This window comes from Vollenhovia emeryi, unplaced genomic scaffold (genome assembly GCF_000949405.1).
Source record: "Vollenhovia emeryi isolate VEMERY1.0 unplaced genomic scaffold, V.emery_V1.0 DF939189.1, whole genome shotgun sequence".
Taxonomy (NCBI): Eukaryota; Metazoa; Arthropoda; class Insecta; order Hymenoptera; family Formicidae; genus Vollenhovia; species Vollenhovia emeryi.
The window spans coordinates 1,133,417-1,149,699 of NW_011967177.1; the positions used below are offsets into that span (position 1 = coordinate 1,133,417).

The 16,283-nt window shown below is 33.8% G+C and overlaps 3 protein-coding genes across 7 annotated transcripts; 2 read left to right on the forward strand and 1 right to left on the reverse strand.

Annotated features, from left to right (window-relative positions):
- Window positions 1-1,457: 1,457 nt before the first annotated feature.
- LOC105562421 (F-box/LRR-repeat protein 4-like) lies at window positions 1,458-9,773 on the forward strand. 3 transcript variants are annotated; one of them, XM_012013250.1, is made up of 8 exons: window positions 1,461-1,756; window positions 1,870-1,987; window positions 2,080-2,521; window positions 2,598-2,700; window positions 2,790-3,144; window positions 3,213-3,591; window positions 3,752-4,064; window positions 4,180-4,473. In XM_012013250.1, the coding sequence occupies exons 1-7, from the start codon at window positions 1,511-1,513 to the stop codon at window positions 4,029-4,031; spliced, it is 1,923 nt and encodes a 640-aa protein (XP_011868640.1). In that variant the 5' UTR covers window positions 1,461-1,510; the 3' UTR covers window positions 4,032-4,064; window positions 4,180-4,473. The 3 variants fall into 3 exon arrangements, with proteins under 3 accessions (XP_011868641.1, XP_011868640.1, XP_011868642.1); XM_012013252.1 differs by having other exon boundaries at window positions 3,752-3,776; window positions 3,848-4,473; XM_012013251.1 differs by lacking the exons at window positions 2,790-3,144; window positions 3,213-3,591; window positions 3,752-4,064; window positions 4,180-4,473 and adding exons at window positions 8,172-8,529; window positions 8,607-8,985; window positions 9,142-9,773 and having other exon boundaries at window positions 1,458-1,756.
- LOC105562420 lies at window positions 6,254-7,640 on the forward strand. Its single transcript, XM_012013249.1, has 3 exons — window positions 6,254-6,451; window positions 6,921-7,142; window positions 7,258-7,640. The coding sequence occupies exons 1-3, from the start codon at window positions 6,398-6,400 to the stop codon at window positions 7,432-7,434; spliced, it is 453 nt and encodes a 150-aa protein (XP_011868639.1). The 5' UTR covers window positions 6,254-6,397; the 3' UTR covers window positions 7,435-7,640.
- A 125-nt stretch (window positions 9,774-9,898) lies between the features above and the next one.
- LOC105562422 lies at window positions 9,899-16,094 on the reverse strand. 3 transcript variants are annotated; one of them, XM_012013253.1, is made up of 9 exons: window positions 16,047-16,094; window positions 13,313-13,371; window positions 13,022-13,241; window positions 12,550-12,800; window positions 12,105-12,272; window positions 11,590-11,816; window positions 10,909-11,119; window positions 10,513-10,658; window positions 9,899-10,437 (listed from the first exon to the last, which is right to left on the reverse strand). In XM_012013253.1, exons 1-9 carry the CDS (start codon window positions 16,077-16,079, stop codon window positions 10,205-10,207), a joined length of 1,548 nt encoding a protein of 515 aa, XP_011868643.1. In that variant the 5' UTR covers window positions 16,080-16,094; the 3' UTR covers window positions 9,899-10,204. The 3 variants fall into 3 exon arrangements, with proteins under 3 accessions (XP_011868643.1, XP_011868644.1, XP_011868645.1); XM_012013254.1 differs by lacking the exon at window positions 16,047-16,094 and adding an exon at window positions 15,365-15,409 and having other exon boundaries at window positions 9,903-10,437; XM_012013255.1 differs by lacking the exon at window positions 16,047-16,094 and adding an exon at window positions 14,949-14,981 and having other exon boundaries at window positions 9,903-10,437.
- Between the last annotated feature and the right edge of the window lie 189 nt (window positions 16,095-16,283).

A 16,283-nucleotide genomic window follows, 5' to 3' on the forward strand; every position in this document is an offset into this window, starting at 1 on the left:
TACCTATCGACGAGTCATTTTTCTTTGGGATTCGATTGCTCACACGCAGTCAGTCACAATGGCTAACATGGGTGTCAAAGAATAACGTGACTTGCATGGTAGGGTAACCAGTCAACCACTTTTTCTGATGCAATAGAGATACTTTCGCTGTGAGTAAAATATTGAACTCGATCCTACTTTTGCCGCACGTTAAAGAACATTCAATCAATTTTATATCACACGTGCACGGAAAAGTGCCTCTTTTTTGACAGTTTTTCGTGCCCAAAATAGACATTTGCCGACACAGTACAGTTTGCACGCAACATGGCGTCAACTGTGCGGAAAATGCCGTGCGGTAATAATTATTACTTTAGCGCTGTTTTTGTTTATCTCCCAGCACAATTGCCGATCTCTCTTCCACACGCCGTCTTCGACAGATGACAGCCTCAAAGTTTTTACACGTAACTGTCAAAAAAGAGGTACTTTTCCGTGCACTTATAATATAAAATAGTATGTGATACATGTGCGGGAGATTGGCTATTGGCCACGAGTAGCGGGTGGGCGCACGAACCGAAGGCGAGTGCGCCCATCCGCACGAGTGGCCAATAGCCAATTTTCCGCACATGTATCACAATATACTATTATATTATCGATCCTACCGACCATACATATATTCAAGACGATATTATTTCATCTGAAATTTTATTGCCATAAGATTTCATCCATCTAATGAAATGATTGCTCTGAGTCTTCATATCGTTTTTGAGACGATCTTGAATATAAGATTCGACTATGTATACTGCTCTTAGTGGCGGCACAGTTCTATTTTTGTTTCTCTCTATCACATGCAAAATATTTATAGTGAACAGTTTAAGAATATATAAACATTCATGCTATGTGTATGCGATTTATTGTTTATGAATATAAAAAACATTGAATGACATCCCTAGAAGCAAAAAGAATCTCGAAAAGGGCAGGCTAATAGTAATAGAAGTCTGTGGTTCTATCTACAAGAGTACTTACAAAAATCATATAACATACTACATGTACTTACAAAAATCATATAAGAAACATATATACGAAATTCTCACACAAAAATACGTTATTCTAATATAATATTTAAAGGATACAACTCAACTTCTTGTGACATTAATTAATCAGTCTTTCAGATATACAAGACTATTCTTTTTACTTTGAGTCTAATATCCCTTCAACTTCTTCTATGGTCAGCATAAGACCATAACTCTGAATTTTTCTCCTTTATTTTACTCTAAGTACCAGTATCTTGAAAGTGATAAAAATGCGGCTGTGCTACTATTAAAATAACACCTTCGTGTATGTTCTATACATATATTGCCTGCCACAGATTTGTCTCGGACAGATATTGTATTTAAAGTTTGTATTAAATATTTACAATATGAAATATTTAAAATAATTGGAATAAGTAATAGTTTTTTAATATATACAAACTAGTAAAAAAACTGAAACATTATTACAACCCATTTCTTTCATTTTCTTTCAGACAGAGAATATGGGATCTAATTGCCCTATTTATGGGGAGCACGAAAGCCGATATCCATGTGTTAACAGAGTACATGTAGGAAATGATCATGTAGATTTTAAATACCAATTTGGGAAGCTCAGCAATGTCAGATATAAGGAGTATATAGAAAACACCAGTTCCAGCAAAGAAATTGTAACAGATACTTCTAAGAACTTAATCGGAAAATCTACCAAAAATCAAGATATGCATGATGTTCGAATATTACTTACTATGGTATATACATTTTCTGATATTATTTGGTATTGTATTGTAGAAAATAATCGAAATCTAACTCTATACTGCAGGATTTTGTAATATACGACACCTGATTAACATTTTTATCACAGAAATCTGGAGGGTTTGAAATCTCAACATCATGGGAGAAAGAAAGACGTATGATAGGCTTAGGTAAAAAATGTTATGGTGAATTGAAAGATGACAGTAACGTTTTTTACAATCATATTGGTATGTGTCATTTGAATTAATAAATAAGATACTGTTAAAAAAGATATGTTTGTATTGAGAAGAGATTGCAATTAAGTTTTTCACTTTTAAAGATCTCGAGTTTGAGGAAGCTGTATATCCAATTAGAGTCTGTATACATGAATGGTATAGTGGTGGATGTATAACTAAACTTTTGACTCAAAATTCCGAAGATAATCGATGGGATGTATTATGGACTAGACAACGTAATATTGTATCTTGTGAGCAAGTGCACTTTTCCCCGCCTCTCCAGTCTTGCAACTTTAAAACCAAAAAGTTACGAATAATGCTAATGTGCACTGTATGGGATTATTACACATGTGTAGACAGTGTGATACTTATCGGTACATCAAAATTAATCCTTCCCAAAAATTCAGAACAGAGTTTGACTGATATGTTTAAAAGTATAAACTCTTGTCAGACTATCGATAAAGCACCAGCTGCTTATAATTGTATATGCTGGGATATAAATTGTCTTCAAAAGAATTTTTCTAAATATTGTACTATTTATAAAAGGTATTATAAACATTAACGTTAATTAAATAATATTTCATTTTTCTATTGTCTTAATAATGAAAATTTATTTTTACAGTCGCAGCGATTTGCATCTGAATTATGCACAGATTACGAAAGATATTAAACTTACTTCTGAGGAATCCGAGGAGCACACAAGTTGCAGTTTTTCTAGGCTCCCTGTAAAATATTTCAAAAAATCTATTTTTTTAGTATAATAATATTATTAATGTTATCTCATGTATTAACATTTTTTATTTTATATTTGCAGGTTGAAGTGATACTAAAAATATTAAAGAAGTTAGATATAAGATCGTTGTGCCGGATGAGCACAATAGATAAACGCTTTCAAAATTTAGCACGAGATGCTTCTCTTTTTAAGTGCTTGAATTTAATAAATATGCGCGATATGCATTCTATGTATATTGATGAGATTATATTATACTTTATATCCAGATGTAAACATTTACGACAGTTGGATCTTACATCGAGTGATATTTCTTTTTCGCATTTCGCAAAGTTTCTTGAAAGTTGCGATGACCGTTTAACGCACTTACGATTAAGTAAATGCAAATTTGTTGACGAATTGGTTTTATTACGAATTGCGACATGCAATAATTTGAAAGGTATGTAAATAAGCATGATTATTAAGATTATGGGAAAATATTATATGACTAACTCATATATATTTTAGTATTGGATCTCAGTTATTGCCAATACTATGGAGATGGATTTTCATGTCTCGAAAATTTAGAATGTTTAGAGGAGTTAAACCTTAAATGTACACGTATAAGAGCCGAATCTATTTGCAAAATACTGCGAAAAAATCATCGGATACGTGACTTAAATTTGAGCAATGTGACGAATTATTGTCCAGTTGATTCTACAATGCAAGTGTTTCGCCATGGAGAGAAACAACGCAACAAATTATATCTAGACGCAATTGCAATAACGTTGAAAAATTCTTGCCCAGACTTGGAAATACTAGATATATCTAGCGGTTTAATTACATCGCAAGGTATTGATGCTCTCGCCGAGTGTAAAAACTTATGGAACCTGAACATTCAGGAGATGTACGTGTGTATGCCATATTTTCTCTTAAAATACATATTATCATACACATTTTTTATGAAAATTTGTATCTTTACATTTTTTGCAAGCATCACGAAACAACTATGTTGTTTTTCTTTTTGTGATTGTGAAACCGTAGTAGTAGCATGGCTTTTATTACAGAAACAATGGACGAATTGAAAAGAGGGTGCGTAGATTGTTTTCCTCCTGTCAAGACTTGGAAGATATTTATTTGATGTATCTCGATGATGATTTCAGCGTATCACTAACGCTGGGTACAAACTTAAAACAAGTATATTTGAGAACGTTATCTCGAAACATGTTTGCAATTGTCGTCCAGTGTCCAAAATTGCAAAAGATTTGGTTTATGAAAGGTGACGGTGAATTAGTTCACTGGATGAAGCAAAAATTACCACATGTGTCTTTGTGTAAAGTACAATAACGGAACGGTCGGAACTGTCCTTCACCGATGTTGGTAGGCCTTGGATATTTTGTAGACTGCAAGCGCATCAAAATAATTTTGTTGTTTTTCAGTTTATCTGCACATTTGAAAGTTGAAATAATTTCTCAAAATTAATAAATTGTTTTAGGATAAAGTTTCGAAAAGTACTACCCCCGATTTTATCAAAACTCACTATTTCTACGTATTTTGATGCGCTGATTAGGAATATCATAGTGCAAATTGGCTATGTACTACTTGATATTCAAGTTACTGGCAGCGAACATCGTAACATATCCATGAATAAAGAGAGTCTGTGGATTGACTAGGTATGGACTAGATATTAAGTGGTCTATAAAGAAAACATTTGGAGATTTAAAAATATATTAGATAACAAATCCCGTAAAATTGTGTACTTTTTACTGGAAAACATTCCCGTTAAGGATTGCTTCGATCAAATTCCGCTCAATTTAATTATTAATTAATTTAGTCAACGGAGTTGCTAAATAAAAATACATTTTGTATTAGAATGAAAAAGAGAAGGAGGGGAGAAGAGAAATCTTGTTGGTAGAAATACTGTTGGTAACACTGACAGTGTTCGGCAGTTTCTTTAACCAAAACTTGAACGAAGTTATCTAAAAATCTTCCCTCTTATCATTTTGATACGTTATCGCACCATTTTTATATGTCATCTGTGAAGTCGCATTGTGTATAATACATATTGTTTGCCGACGAAGACTTTTTATGTTTCAATTAAGGTGGGTTATATAAACGTAGTAATTGCAACACGCACAAGGTAAATATTTATTTTCTGATTAAGTTATAATGCAAGAAAATATATATCAAATGAATATTGAATCTTGTCTGATGTCAAACTGCGTTTGTCATGTGTCGTGATATACGTGTTTCAGCGTTGTATGTGAAAAATCCATTAGTATTGGAACAGATGCTCGTTAGAGTCATATGGTAGTATTTCTTAACTGATCTAAAACTAATTTAAACCAACAATACGATTTTTCGTGCAAACTTGCACGGGATATATAAGTTAAATTACAACTATTGCGTATTACATGCTGCATTTCCAACAATTTACTAGATTGCATACGAGTTAGTACGAAAAATTGCATTATATGCTGCTGTCTTAAGATCATTTCAATTAATATGTTGTACAATAACTCTGTCTGTTGACTGGAGATTGAAAATCTTAAAATTACTTGAAATCCAATTTGAAACAATGAGCTTAAAATAAAGTTATATAATATAATACCATCCAAAGATATATTACAATCTATAGATGGATTACACGCGCGCGTGTACGCACACACGCACAATCATATTGCATATCGGACGTCGTACGTCAGATTTCGTATCCAGTGTGAATTCTGCATAAGGCAATAGATATATAATTTCCGCCGATCTTATTTTTGCCGCGCGGTAAAAAACATTCAATCGATCTTATATTACAGAGGTTATCGATTTTATATTCGAAACGATCTGATATCATCTTAAGTCTGGCCGTGGCTTTCAAATTTCAGTCAATTAGTTAAATGACCATACAGTCGAGTCTTGAGATTGAATTTAAAATGCTCTTGAATATAAGATTGGATTATGAATACTATCATTAGTAGCGGCTCATTTTTATCTCTGTCTTTCTCTATCGTACGAAATATTTATAGTGATCAGTCTAGTAATATGTAAATGTTTATGCTATGTGTATGTGATTTATTGTAGAAATATAAAAAACATTCAATGACATCCCCTGAAGTAAAAATGATGGCGAAGCGAGCAGTCTACTAGTAATAGAAGTCTGTGGTTCTATCTACAAGAGTCTTATACATATAAAAATTATATAAGAATCGTATATACGAAAATCTTACGTAAAGTTATTTTAATAGAGATACAACTTCGCTTGAGTCTGGTACTAAAACTTCTTCCACGATTAGCATAACACCACAATCTTGATTTTTTTTCTTTATTTATTATAACTTTAAGAACCGATATTCTTTTGAAATTGATGAAAACGGAGCAGTACCACTATTAAAATAACATTTTCATATAAGATTTCACACATTTAGTGCTACAATTTTATCTCCGGCAGATATTGTGTTTGATCTTTTTATTAAATATTTACATTATCAAAATATTTATAACAACTGGAATAAGTAACACTTTCTTAACATACAATAAATTAATCTGTATTTTATTGCAAAATTGTATTTCATTATATCTCTGTATACATTCAAATCAGTCAGATTATGCTACTTGTATGTATAGATTGCTCTTTGCCGTGACACTCGTTAATCGTAAACTCTTAAGAACATTGAGTCAACTTAGAATTAACGATTGACATCTTCCTGGTTTCATTTAATATGTGCCAATCTTTATGGACACCTTTATGGAAGAAATGGAAGAAATGCGAAAGAGTAAGTGAAAATATTAGTTAAATAATTGATTTGTGAAGCAAAGAATTAAAATATTTACTGTTTACTTATATGTAATATGAAAATATTAGTTAAATAATTGATTTGTGAAGCAAAGAATTAAAATATTTACTGTTTACTTATATGTATAATATACAATCGGAAAATTTACGGGAAAGTTTGCGCATGCAAATTTAGTTTATATAATATTACATAATTTCGTAAATTATTAAAACTTTTAAGTATGATCCTATTAGACGCGCTGTTCGGCTAATAAATAGCATTTGTATGACGTACCCTGATGGACAAAATCTAATTACCTCTAATTGTCAGTAATGACAACATAGAAGCAACCTAAATTAATTTACAATTAAATAATCTTTGCAGTATAATTGTAATAGATAAATTATTACACTTCATGTCCTTCATCTTTCTTCAAAGAGTCAGTATGACAATCTCTTCTTCTTTCTAGGAGAAGATCAAAGACCGATGTCCTTCTGTTGACAGAGTAATGGTGGAAGAGGATAATGTTGATTTTTTCTACCAATTTGCGAGGGACAGCAGTAGCAAAGATACGGAGTATATCAGAAAGAATAGCTCTAACAAACTAATTTTAAAAGATACTTCTAAGAATTTAATTGGAAATCCTACCACAAATCAAAATAATAATAAATTTTCGAAATCATTTGTTATGGTACATGCATTTTCTGATATTATTTGTTATTGTCTTGTAGAAAAGAATCGCAATCTAACTTTACGTTTGCAAGATCTTGTAATATTCGACACTTTTTTTAACTGTTTTAATGTAGGCATCTAGTGGTTTCGAAATTTCAACAACATGGCAGAAACAAGTGCACATATTATCCCCATGTGATAAATTACAAGATGACAGGAATATATTTTACAATTACATTGGTGCGTATGACTTAATAAATAAGATATTATTCAAACTAAAAAAATACGCTTATGTTCAGAAGAGATTGTAAATAAATTTTCTATTTTGAAGATCTTGAGTTCGATGAAGCTGTATATCCAATAAGGGTATCTGTATATGAATTACATAATCCTGGGTATGTAATTCAAATTTGGGCTCAAGATTCTCAAGATAATCGATGGATTGTATTATGGACTGGTCAACGTCAGCTTTTTCCTTCATGTGCGGCACGGCTATTTTCCCCACCTTTGCAGTCTTGTGACTTTAAAACCAAAAAGCTTAGATTAAAATTTTTGTACTGTTTACGGGATTATCATACATATCTAGAAGGTGTGATGCTTATCGGTACATCAAAATTGATCCGTCCGAAAAATTCTGAACAGAGTTTAACTAATATATTAAGAATGATGGACTACCAGACCGTCGATAATTTAACAGTTGATCATGAACGAGCACATTGTGATATAATGTCTCTTCGAAAGAATTTTTCTAAATATTGTACTATTTATAAGAGGTATTATAAGCATTAACGTTAATTAAGTAATATTTAATTTCTTTATTTTTTTAATAATGAAAATTTATTTTAATGGTCACAGCGATTTGCAGTCGAATTGTACACAGATTAAAAAAGATATCAAACTCTCTTTGGATAAATCCGAGGAGCACAAACGTTGCAGTTTTTCTATGCTACCTGTAAAGTATTAGAAGAAGTCCATTTTTCATAGTAACGTTTATTGTCTATTATTAAAGTTGTCTCATGTATTAAAATTTTATATTTTATGTTTGCAGGATGAAGTGATACTAAAAATATTAAAGAAGTTAGATATAAGATCGTTGTGCCGGATGAGCACAATGAATAAACATCTGAATAACTTAACACGAGATGGTTCTCTCTTCAAGTGCTTGAATTTAATAAATATGCGCAATATGCATTCTATGTATATTGATGATATTATATTATACTTTATATCCAGATGTGAACATTTACGACAGTTGGATCTTACATCAAGCAATGTTTCTTTTTTGCATTTTAAAAAATTTCTTGAAAGTTGCGATGGGCGTTTAACACACTTGCGATTAAGTAACTGCAGATTTGTTGATAGCTGTGCGTTACTTGAAATTGCGAATATGTGCAAGAACTTGAGAGGTACAAAAATAAATATGATTATTAAGACTATGGGTGAATTGCATATGACTAATTTCTATACATATGTTTTTTTTTAGTATTGGATCTCAGCTGTTGTTATTACCACGGAGATGCATTTTCATATCTTGAAAATTTAGAATTTTTAGAGGTGTTAAACCTTAAATGTACACGTATAACAGTTGCATCTATTTGCAAAATACTGCGAAGAAATCGTCGGATACGCGACTTAAATTTGAACAACTTGCCGAAAGACAATCCATTTGGAGACTCTGCATCACCGAGGTATCCCTTTGTAGATGAACGCAACAGGTTGTGTCTAGACTCAATTGCAATACAATTAAAAGAATCGTGCCCAGACTTGGAAATACTAGATATATCTGGCGGTTTAATTACATCGCAAGGTATTGATGCTCTCGCCGAGTGTAAAGACTTACGGAAACTGCACATTCAGAAGATGTACGTGTGCCACACTTTCTTTGAAAACGCATATTATCGTACACATTCTTTATGACAATTTGTATCTTTACGTCTCTTGCAAGCATCACGAAACAGCTATGTTGTTTTTCTCTTTTTGATTGAAAAACCGTAGTAGTAGCATGGCTTTTGTTACAGGAACAATGGGTTAATCAATAGGCGTAGCTTGCGTAAATTGTTTTCCGCCTGTCAACGCTTGGAAGAAGTCAATTTGAGCGGTCTCTATGGCAGTTCGGGCGAAGAACTGACGCTTTGTAAAAACTTAAAACAAGCACACTTGCGACCATTACCTCAGAACATATCGGCAATTCTCAGGCAGTGTCCTAAATTGGAAAAAATCTATGTTATGTGCAATGACTTAAACTTAGTTTATCTGTTGAAGAAAGAATATCCACATGTGTCGTTCTGTATATAACTGAATTATATTTAAAGGGGAGCGCGACTGACGTAGTGGCTGCTGATAGACTCCGTTATTTTCTCTCACTCATTCACTCACGGTCGGAACTGACTTTCACCGATGTTAATAGGCTGCGGATATGTTGTAGAAATGTAGAGCATCTCGTAAAATATTTTTTAACGCTGTGTCAACATTTAGTGGTTAAAGTAATCCGTGAAAAGTAACAGATTTGGTTTTATTTTTAGCGAAAATCTTTGAAAATATAAGGTGCAAAATGCGTATTGTTCATAAATATTAAATGTTTATCCATTTCTACCTATTATCTCTGTAAATTTTAAGAATTTTTATTTTTTAAATTGATATAAGTATTTGTTATAATCGTATAAAAATATCTTTATAAAATTTTATAACGTGAAAATGTTATTTCTTCCAAAAATTTATAATTTATGTTATCAGAATATTTTATGCAGGATAACTAAATTTAAATAAACAATCATATACCTAAGTGCGATATGTCCGGCTGTATTATGTTGAAAACATTACAGACTTCCTTACAAGTTTCTAGCATCTTTTTGTACAATCTTTTTCTAAGGATAGAGATATGTTATTTCCCTTTTGCAGGCCGCTAACAATTTCTGCTTTAAGGACAATAATGAGAAATGATTAGTATGTAACGATTGGGATAATCTTCTAACAAAGTGTCTATTCTCTGAAAAATAGTAAGCTGGTAATTATGGAAAAAAATATAATGTTATTAATAGAATAAATTTGTTCAAATAACGAGGTTTTACAACAGACAGATTTTTATAAATCATTTATGGATTGTTCCAGTTGAACTATAGACTCCTTTGCGACGAGTCCTATTTGTCCCTCGGGCGTCTCCAATGGCTCTAAGCTTAATATTGTAGCCGCCTCTTTTAAAATATTTGCCGCTTCTATCATTTTGGATTTCAGTCCCGCTTCGTCAATGACACCGGCATTCCACTGATCTTTCGCCAAAAATAGTAACGGTGCGTGTAATTCGTATAACGTCATACCTGTCAAAAAGGTAAAGCAATAAAGTTATTTAAATGTATTTCCTCTAATTGGAAACGCGTTTAAGAAGCATATACCTCTTACACGACTGTACCCAGGTTCTACAACATCCAGTACTTGAAGTAATAAACGGCACATATCGACTTTATGCTCCAATACAATAATCGGCAAATCATCCAACAGATACTCATTAACCCGACCGTACATTTGAGTCAACGAGTGCCTAAGAAATATGATATCCCACAATTAAAAATTTTTAATAATATGCTATGAAAAGTGCACGCCAGAATGCACATAATTATTCGTTAATATATTATTGAATATATTTTCAGACAATTGTGAATTTAGAAAAACGGTGTCGAAGCTTAAGCTCGGTCAAATTGATTTTGTTTTTTTTGATTGAATTGAATTTAATTAATTCTATGTCATTACCTACTAGAGATGTTTATTATCTGGCAATTGTGTTCCCATACCTTAACATGGAGAGAAAGGCATGACGGGGATGCAAAACTGATCGGTACTTTTTCATTACAATTTCTCTTTGGTGAATTGCATCGGCTCCGTCGGCTCCACTGATAGCTTCAACGGTATCTACTTCCGCTTGAATGATTCGGAGAATTTTTCGTACTGCCTGACCATTGGTAGAAAATTCGCAGTGCGTACACTTCCATGTACTTTCCGAGTCTAAAAAAATATCGTTGATTACGTAGATGTAATCACTGCTTTTATGTATTCTTAATTTATAAAAGAGGAATTAATGAGCACGGGAAGAGGCGTGCAAAGGCAGTTAGAGGAAGGAAAATAAGAGATGTAAAGTATTTAATAAAAAGTGTAAAGAGTTAGAAGTGATTACGGCAAAATCCAAATATTTGGAGAAGGAAAGAAGGACGAAATAGAAAATGATTTTGTAATTAGGACTTTAATTAGTCCGAGACGTGGAAATTTTAATTCCTGAAACTGAAAGAACTTTATGTTGATTCCTACATTTTGCTTTCTACATAAATAAATGTAAGAATCATTGTTGCACGATTGCAATGTTTAAAACTAAACTGAGCATATCTGTTTCAATTCTTAATTTCTGCCCAATTAACGTCGCATACAACTTGAAGAAAATAATTACTAAAAAAAACCATTAATAGATATGACATTGGTACCCAAAGAATCCAGCGGCAAAATGATTCCGTTGTCGCACTTGTTGCATTTCAGTGAGGACATGTGAGTGCCCAGTTCCGTAGGATCTGAACATCGGGGGCAAGCACACGCAAAGTGTTTGCCTTCGAGCAAATGCTCTCTCCGTAGCATCGTCGGCAATAACGAGTGCGTGTAACTCGCGTTGAGTTCACCGCCTGCAGGAATTTTAACTGTGGTACGCAGTCGCAACCTGTGGAAAAACGCGCGAGAACCGTGTACATAATTACTACTCGCACATAGTATCTCATACGAGGCGTATCTTCATCAGCATAATAAACCGCGCGAGACTTTCTGGGGATCGTGCGTTACGCTTGACTTACTTGAGGCAAGATTGTACGTATGTACGTGAGCGTGTAGCAACTAAAGTAAATAGATGAGAATCGTTGCTACTTAAGATACCGCTCAGACCTTTTGTCACATTACAAAAATTGTGTTTTCGTTTTGTTTTAGCTCAAGCAACGGTTACTGATTAATATACTTGTAATCCACTGGCGATATGCTGTGAGACGTGTTGGAGACGCACGAGTGATTCATCATAGCAGTTATCGGATAGATGCCACGTGCACCGAATCCTTTTAGTGTCCGCACTTCAAACGTATTTATCTCCAGAATACCGCATGCCGTTTGTATGTACTCCTCCGAGAATCTGTTTAATATTCATTTTGAAGAACAACAATTCCATATCAATATATCAGGAATATGCGACTAAACGCCCACTAACAGTCACATAACATCGATATTATTTTCTACTCAACAATGTAATTGTCACGTACAACATGCGTTAATCTATGTAACTGACAGTTACGTAACATCAATATTATAATTTCTCATTCAACAATATCAACAATATAAATGTGAAAACAAATATGTGTACTTTCAGTTGGTGTTTAATGGGACGTTAGCAAAGAACTGCAAATATGTACCTATCAAGTTTGAGCCGTTTTCTCAGATAGTCCACGATATTGACTTGATCCGACTTCCATTGCGGTTTCTGACATCTTATCTTATTATGCGCCTCCATATTCTTTACCTCCTTGTTCCACCTTGCAACGTTTCTCTCCGACTCCAACAATAGTCTCAACGGCGTTATGCATTCTAATTGCGGAACACCGTTTTCGCTGTTACCATCTAGTGTGGTGTCTACGTTAAACTTCTCGTTCGCCTGTGTAAACACCTATTGAAGAAAATAGATCTTTAAACATGTAAAACACACAGTATTGAGAATAAACATTCGCAGTTAAGGGAAGCCCGTTGCTATTGATGGCTTTGCATGAATTTAAAGACTGAAGATTGCGTATGGCAGTCTCTAAAGCTTCTCATCATCTTCATTTACTAGAAATGTCTATTTATAGCCATATTTTTCTAAGGCAGTACTTCAATTACAGTCTTACACACCTGGCACTCGTAATCTTTATGTTGCAAAGCATTCTCACAGTCCTGGTCACAGACGGGCCATCCGCATTTAGAACATAGTGATTTGTTATCCGGTTCAAGGGGCCAAGGTGTATAGCACGAGAGACACAAGGGATAAGTGCACGCCTTAGGTCCGATGACGAACGGCATCTCTGTGACAATTTCTTCAGCAGCCTGTAGTTCTCTGCTCGCAACCATGTATCTGGAAGTATCAAATTGAATTGTAACTTAGGTTTGAACAATTTATCAGTTGTACTCTTCCTTTTCTCTGACCTGCCAACTTGATCATTCTGCAGTATTTCATATGCCTGCGATGCGGATGCATTACTTTCCTGAAACAAAAGAATGTAATAAAATCATGTTTATTCTTGAATTAAATTGAATTGTGTCGCAAATTACAATGAATAATATCAAATTCCAATTAAATTTAAAAAAAACACGGATGATACCGCACCATTTGACACCACCAAATACCATCCCCCAAAAGCAGGTTTTTCATTTTTCCAGAAACATAAAAATTTTATTTTCGTCTATCCAGCGAAGTCAGAGACGAGTTAAAGTCTCTCTAGGCAAGGAAGCGTCAATTTGAACTTTAAATATACTGTCAGTTTGTTAGTGAATGGACTAATGGAGATATGTTATTTGCATGTTCTATTTCTTTGCATTTTATTTCTATTGGAACATTTTAATATTTTTATTTACTATATAGTATGTAATCGTTTTTCTTTTCGCGAAGAAGTAAAGTATGTGTAGTTAAAATTTTACCGATGTCGACTTTTCCTGTTTCATTTTATTTGTTTAAATTTTTGGAAATTGGAATCGCCCTACGGCACCATGGCACCATCAAATAAAATAGTCCGCGCACGCCTATGTACTTTATTAGTAATAAGAAACTCGACCACTTTATGCGATTAACGTAAAAATAATAGAGACGCTGTTTACAATCATGCTGGATCTTATATACTTAATATCTTAGTCTAAGTTTATTTTTACGTATACATTGCGTGCATCTATCTTTTTTAAACAAAGCAACTGTGTGCCGACAACTTTCAGCCTTGAAACACAATATTTAACTGATGCCGAAATAATTTACTTTAATTAAATTTATAATCAATTTAATGACATTCTTAAAATTGGCATTTTCTTTAGATATTTTATATTCATATATTTATAACAATATAAGAAAATTAAAAAACTTGTAACCAGGCTTTAAGTGACGATTCAGATATTTACAGCTCAATGCGCCTTACCTACTGCGCTACGCTCACTCTAGTGATCTCTTAAGATGATGCTGTATGTGGTCACGCCATGAGAAACTTTACCTATGATTGGTTGGAATGGTGTGTAGCTCTGAACGAGCACGAGCGATTAGAAATAGTAAAGTCCTCGGTTCGATCCATCGTCTGCCATACCCAGTCAGACATGACTCGTAGATCGATGTCAAAACGACGTCGAATCGACGTCAATATGACGGTTTCGATGTCGATATGGCGTCGTTTCGATGTCGAACGACGAGTCATTTCTGACTGGGTATTTTCCCGTTAAGGAAGAGTTCTAGTTTCAGCGATTAAAGAAATTTAAGCGCCAATGCTGGATTATCGCTTGTGTAAATTTAAACATGTGAATCTAATAGGAATTTTTCGAGTATACATATATCGGTCGATACGATCTGATAAACTCGACATCAAGCGACATTGATCCGATGTATCATTTCTCACTGGGGAAAACAATCGTTTTTTGAAAGGACATATAAAAGTGTAATTATTTTCTTGTTTTATCTATTTTTTTCCTACGTTTTCTCTACCTATTTCTCTACCCGTTGTCAGCAAACTGTACGACGAAGAGAACATCTCAGATCTTGTGTCTTTCTACTAGTCAACAGGAATGTTCCGTTTGATAATATACTCACCCCAGTAGCACAGTGCATTTACTAAAGATTAACCCAATACTATTGAATTTCTGGTCAACGTTTAACCAATATTTGGTCAAAGCATTGTGCTACAGGTGCAGCGAAAAATGACTCATCGATCGACATAGAAATGATGTCGATTTATCGTCGACTTTACTGCTTCAATGTCGATTCGAGATCACATCTATCGACGAGTTATTTCTCCTTGGGTTGCGATTGCCCACATGCAGTCAGTCACAACGACTAACATGGATGTTAAAGAATAACGTGACGCACGTGGTAGGGTAACCAAGTTAGTCGACCACTCTTCCTGATGCAATAGATAAGGTATACACCTTCCACGTGAGTAAAACATTGGACACGATTCTACTTTTTCCATACGGTAAAGAACATTCAATTAATTTTATACTACCGACCTTACTGATATTACTGACTTCACTGATCATGTATTCAAGACGATCTTACATCATGTCCAGTCTGGGCATGATCTTAAGATTTCATCCATCTAATGAAGTAACTGTACGGAGCGTTGAGGTCGTATTTAAGACGATCTCGAATACAAGATCCGATCATGAATACTGCTGTTAGAAGTGGCACGGTTATACTTGTGTCTGCCTCTATCACGTACGAAATAATTTTAGTGAACAGTCCAGTAACTATAGAAATTTGTTATACATACAACTTTGTTAGTGTATATGAATATAAAGAGCATTTAATAACATACCTGGAAATAAAGCAGATGGCGTCGAGCAGTTTAATAGTATACATATATGGTCTGTGGTTTTATTTACAAGACTCAAATAAATATTATGTATACATATATAAAAATCATATATATGAAATTCTCAAATATAAAATACATTATATTAATGGTTATGGTATATAGCTATGAGATGTTATTAAATGCTCCTTATATTCATATTCATTAAGTTGCATGTATATCATTTTGTGACATTGTTGCGACGAAAATATAGTGGGCCCACTACAAAGCCTTGCCGAGCGAGGCTTCTGGAAAAAACCAAGCGCGCTTCGGGCCTTTGATCAAGCGCTCAAGTCTTCCGATAAGTAAATATAATAGAGGGATATGCTTTAAGTCACCAGTGATGTATCTTCCGATAAAGTTCGGGTCATCGACCCGAGACAAAGGCGAATCGGATAGCGCTTGTTCTTTGATGTTCGAAGCCGCGACGGTCAGTTGTCACAAAGAACTGCGGATATAATACAGGGTGAGTCTTTCCATATCCGACAAAATTTTTCAGAAGGTAGAACGGATCGAGATGAACGAAAAAGTCCTGTACCATTTTGCAATTTTCGTAATAGTTAACGAGTAATTAA

Bases quoted from the DNA above. Each gene is read 5' to 3' on its own strand.
- LOC105562422 (XM_012013253.1), bottom strand. From the start codon at position 16,079: ATGACCCGAACTTTATCGGAAGATACATCACTG. The intron at 13,372-16,046 runs GTGACTTAAAGC...CTTTTGTTTCAG, and splicing joins TATCGGAAGATACATCACTG to GAAAGTAATGCATCCGCATC. The intron at 13,242-13,312 runs GTCAGAGAAAAG...TGATACTTCCAG, and splicing joins CAGAATGATCAAGTTGGCAG to ATACATGGTTGCGAGCAGAG.
- LOC105562421 (XM_012013251.1), top strand. From the start codon at position 1,511: ATGGGATCTAATTGCCCTATTTATGGGGAGCACGAAAGCCGATATCCA. The intron at 1,988-2,079 runs GTATGTGTCATT...TCACTTTTAAAG, and splicing joins CGTTTTTTACAATCATATTG to ATCTCGAGTTTGAGGAAGCT. The intron at 8,530-8,606 runs GTACAAAAATAA...GTTTTTTTTTAG, and splicing joins TATGTGCAAGAACTTGAGAG to TATTGGATCTCAGCTGTTGT.
- LOC105562420 (XM_012013249.1), top strand. From the start codon at position 6,398: ATGTGCCAATCTTTATGGACACCTTTATGGAAGAAATGGAAGAAATGC. The intron at 6,452-6,920 runs GTAAGTGAAAAT...TCTTCTTTCTAG, and splicing joins AATGGAAGAAATGCGAAAGA to GAGAAGATCAAAGACCGATG. The intron at 7,143-7,257 runs GTACATGCATTT...GTTTTAATGTAG, and splicing joins TTTCGAAATCATTTGTTATG to GCATCTAGTGGTTTCGAAAT.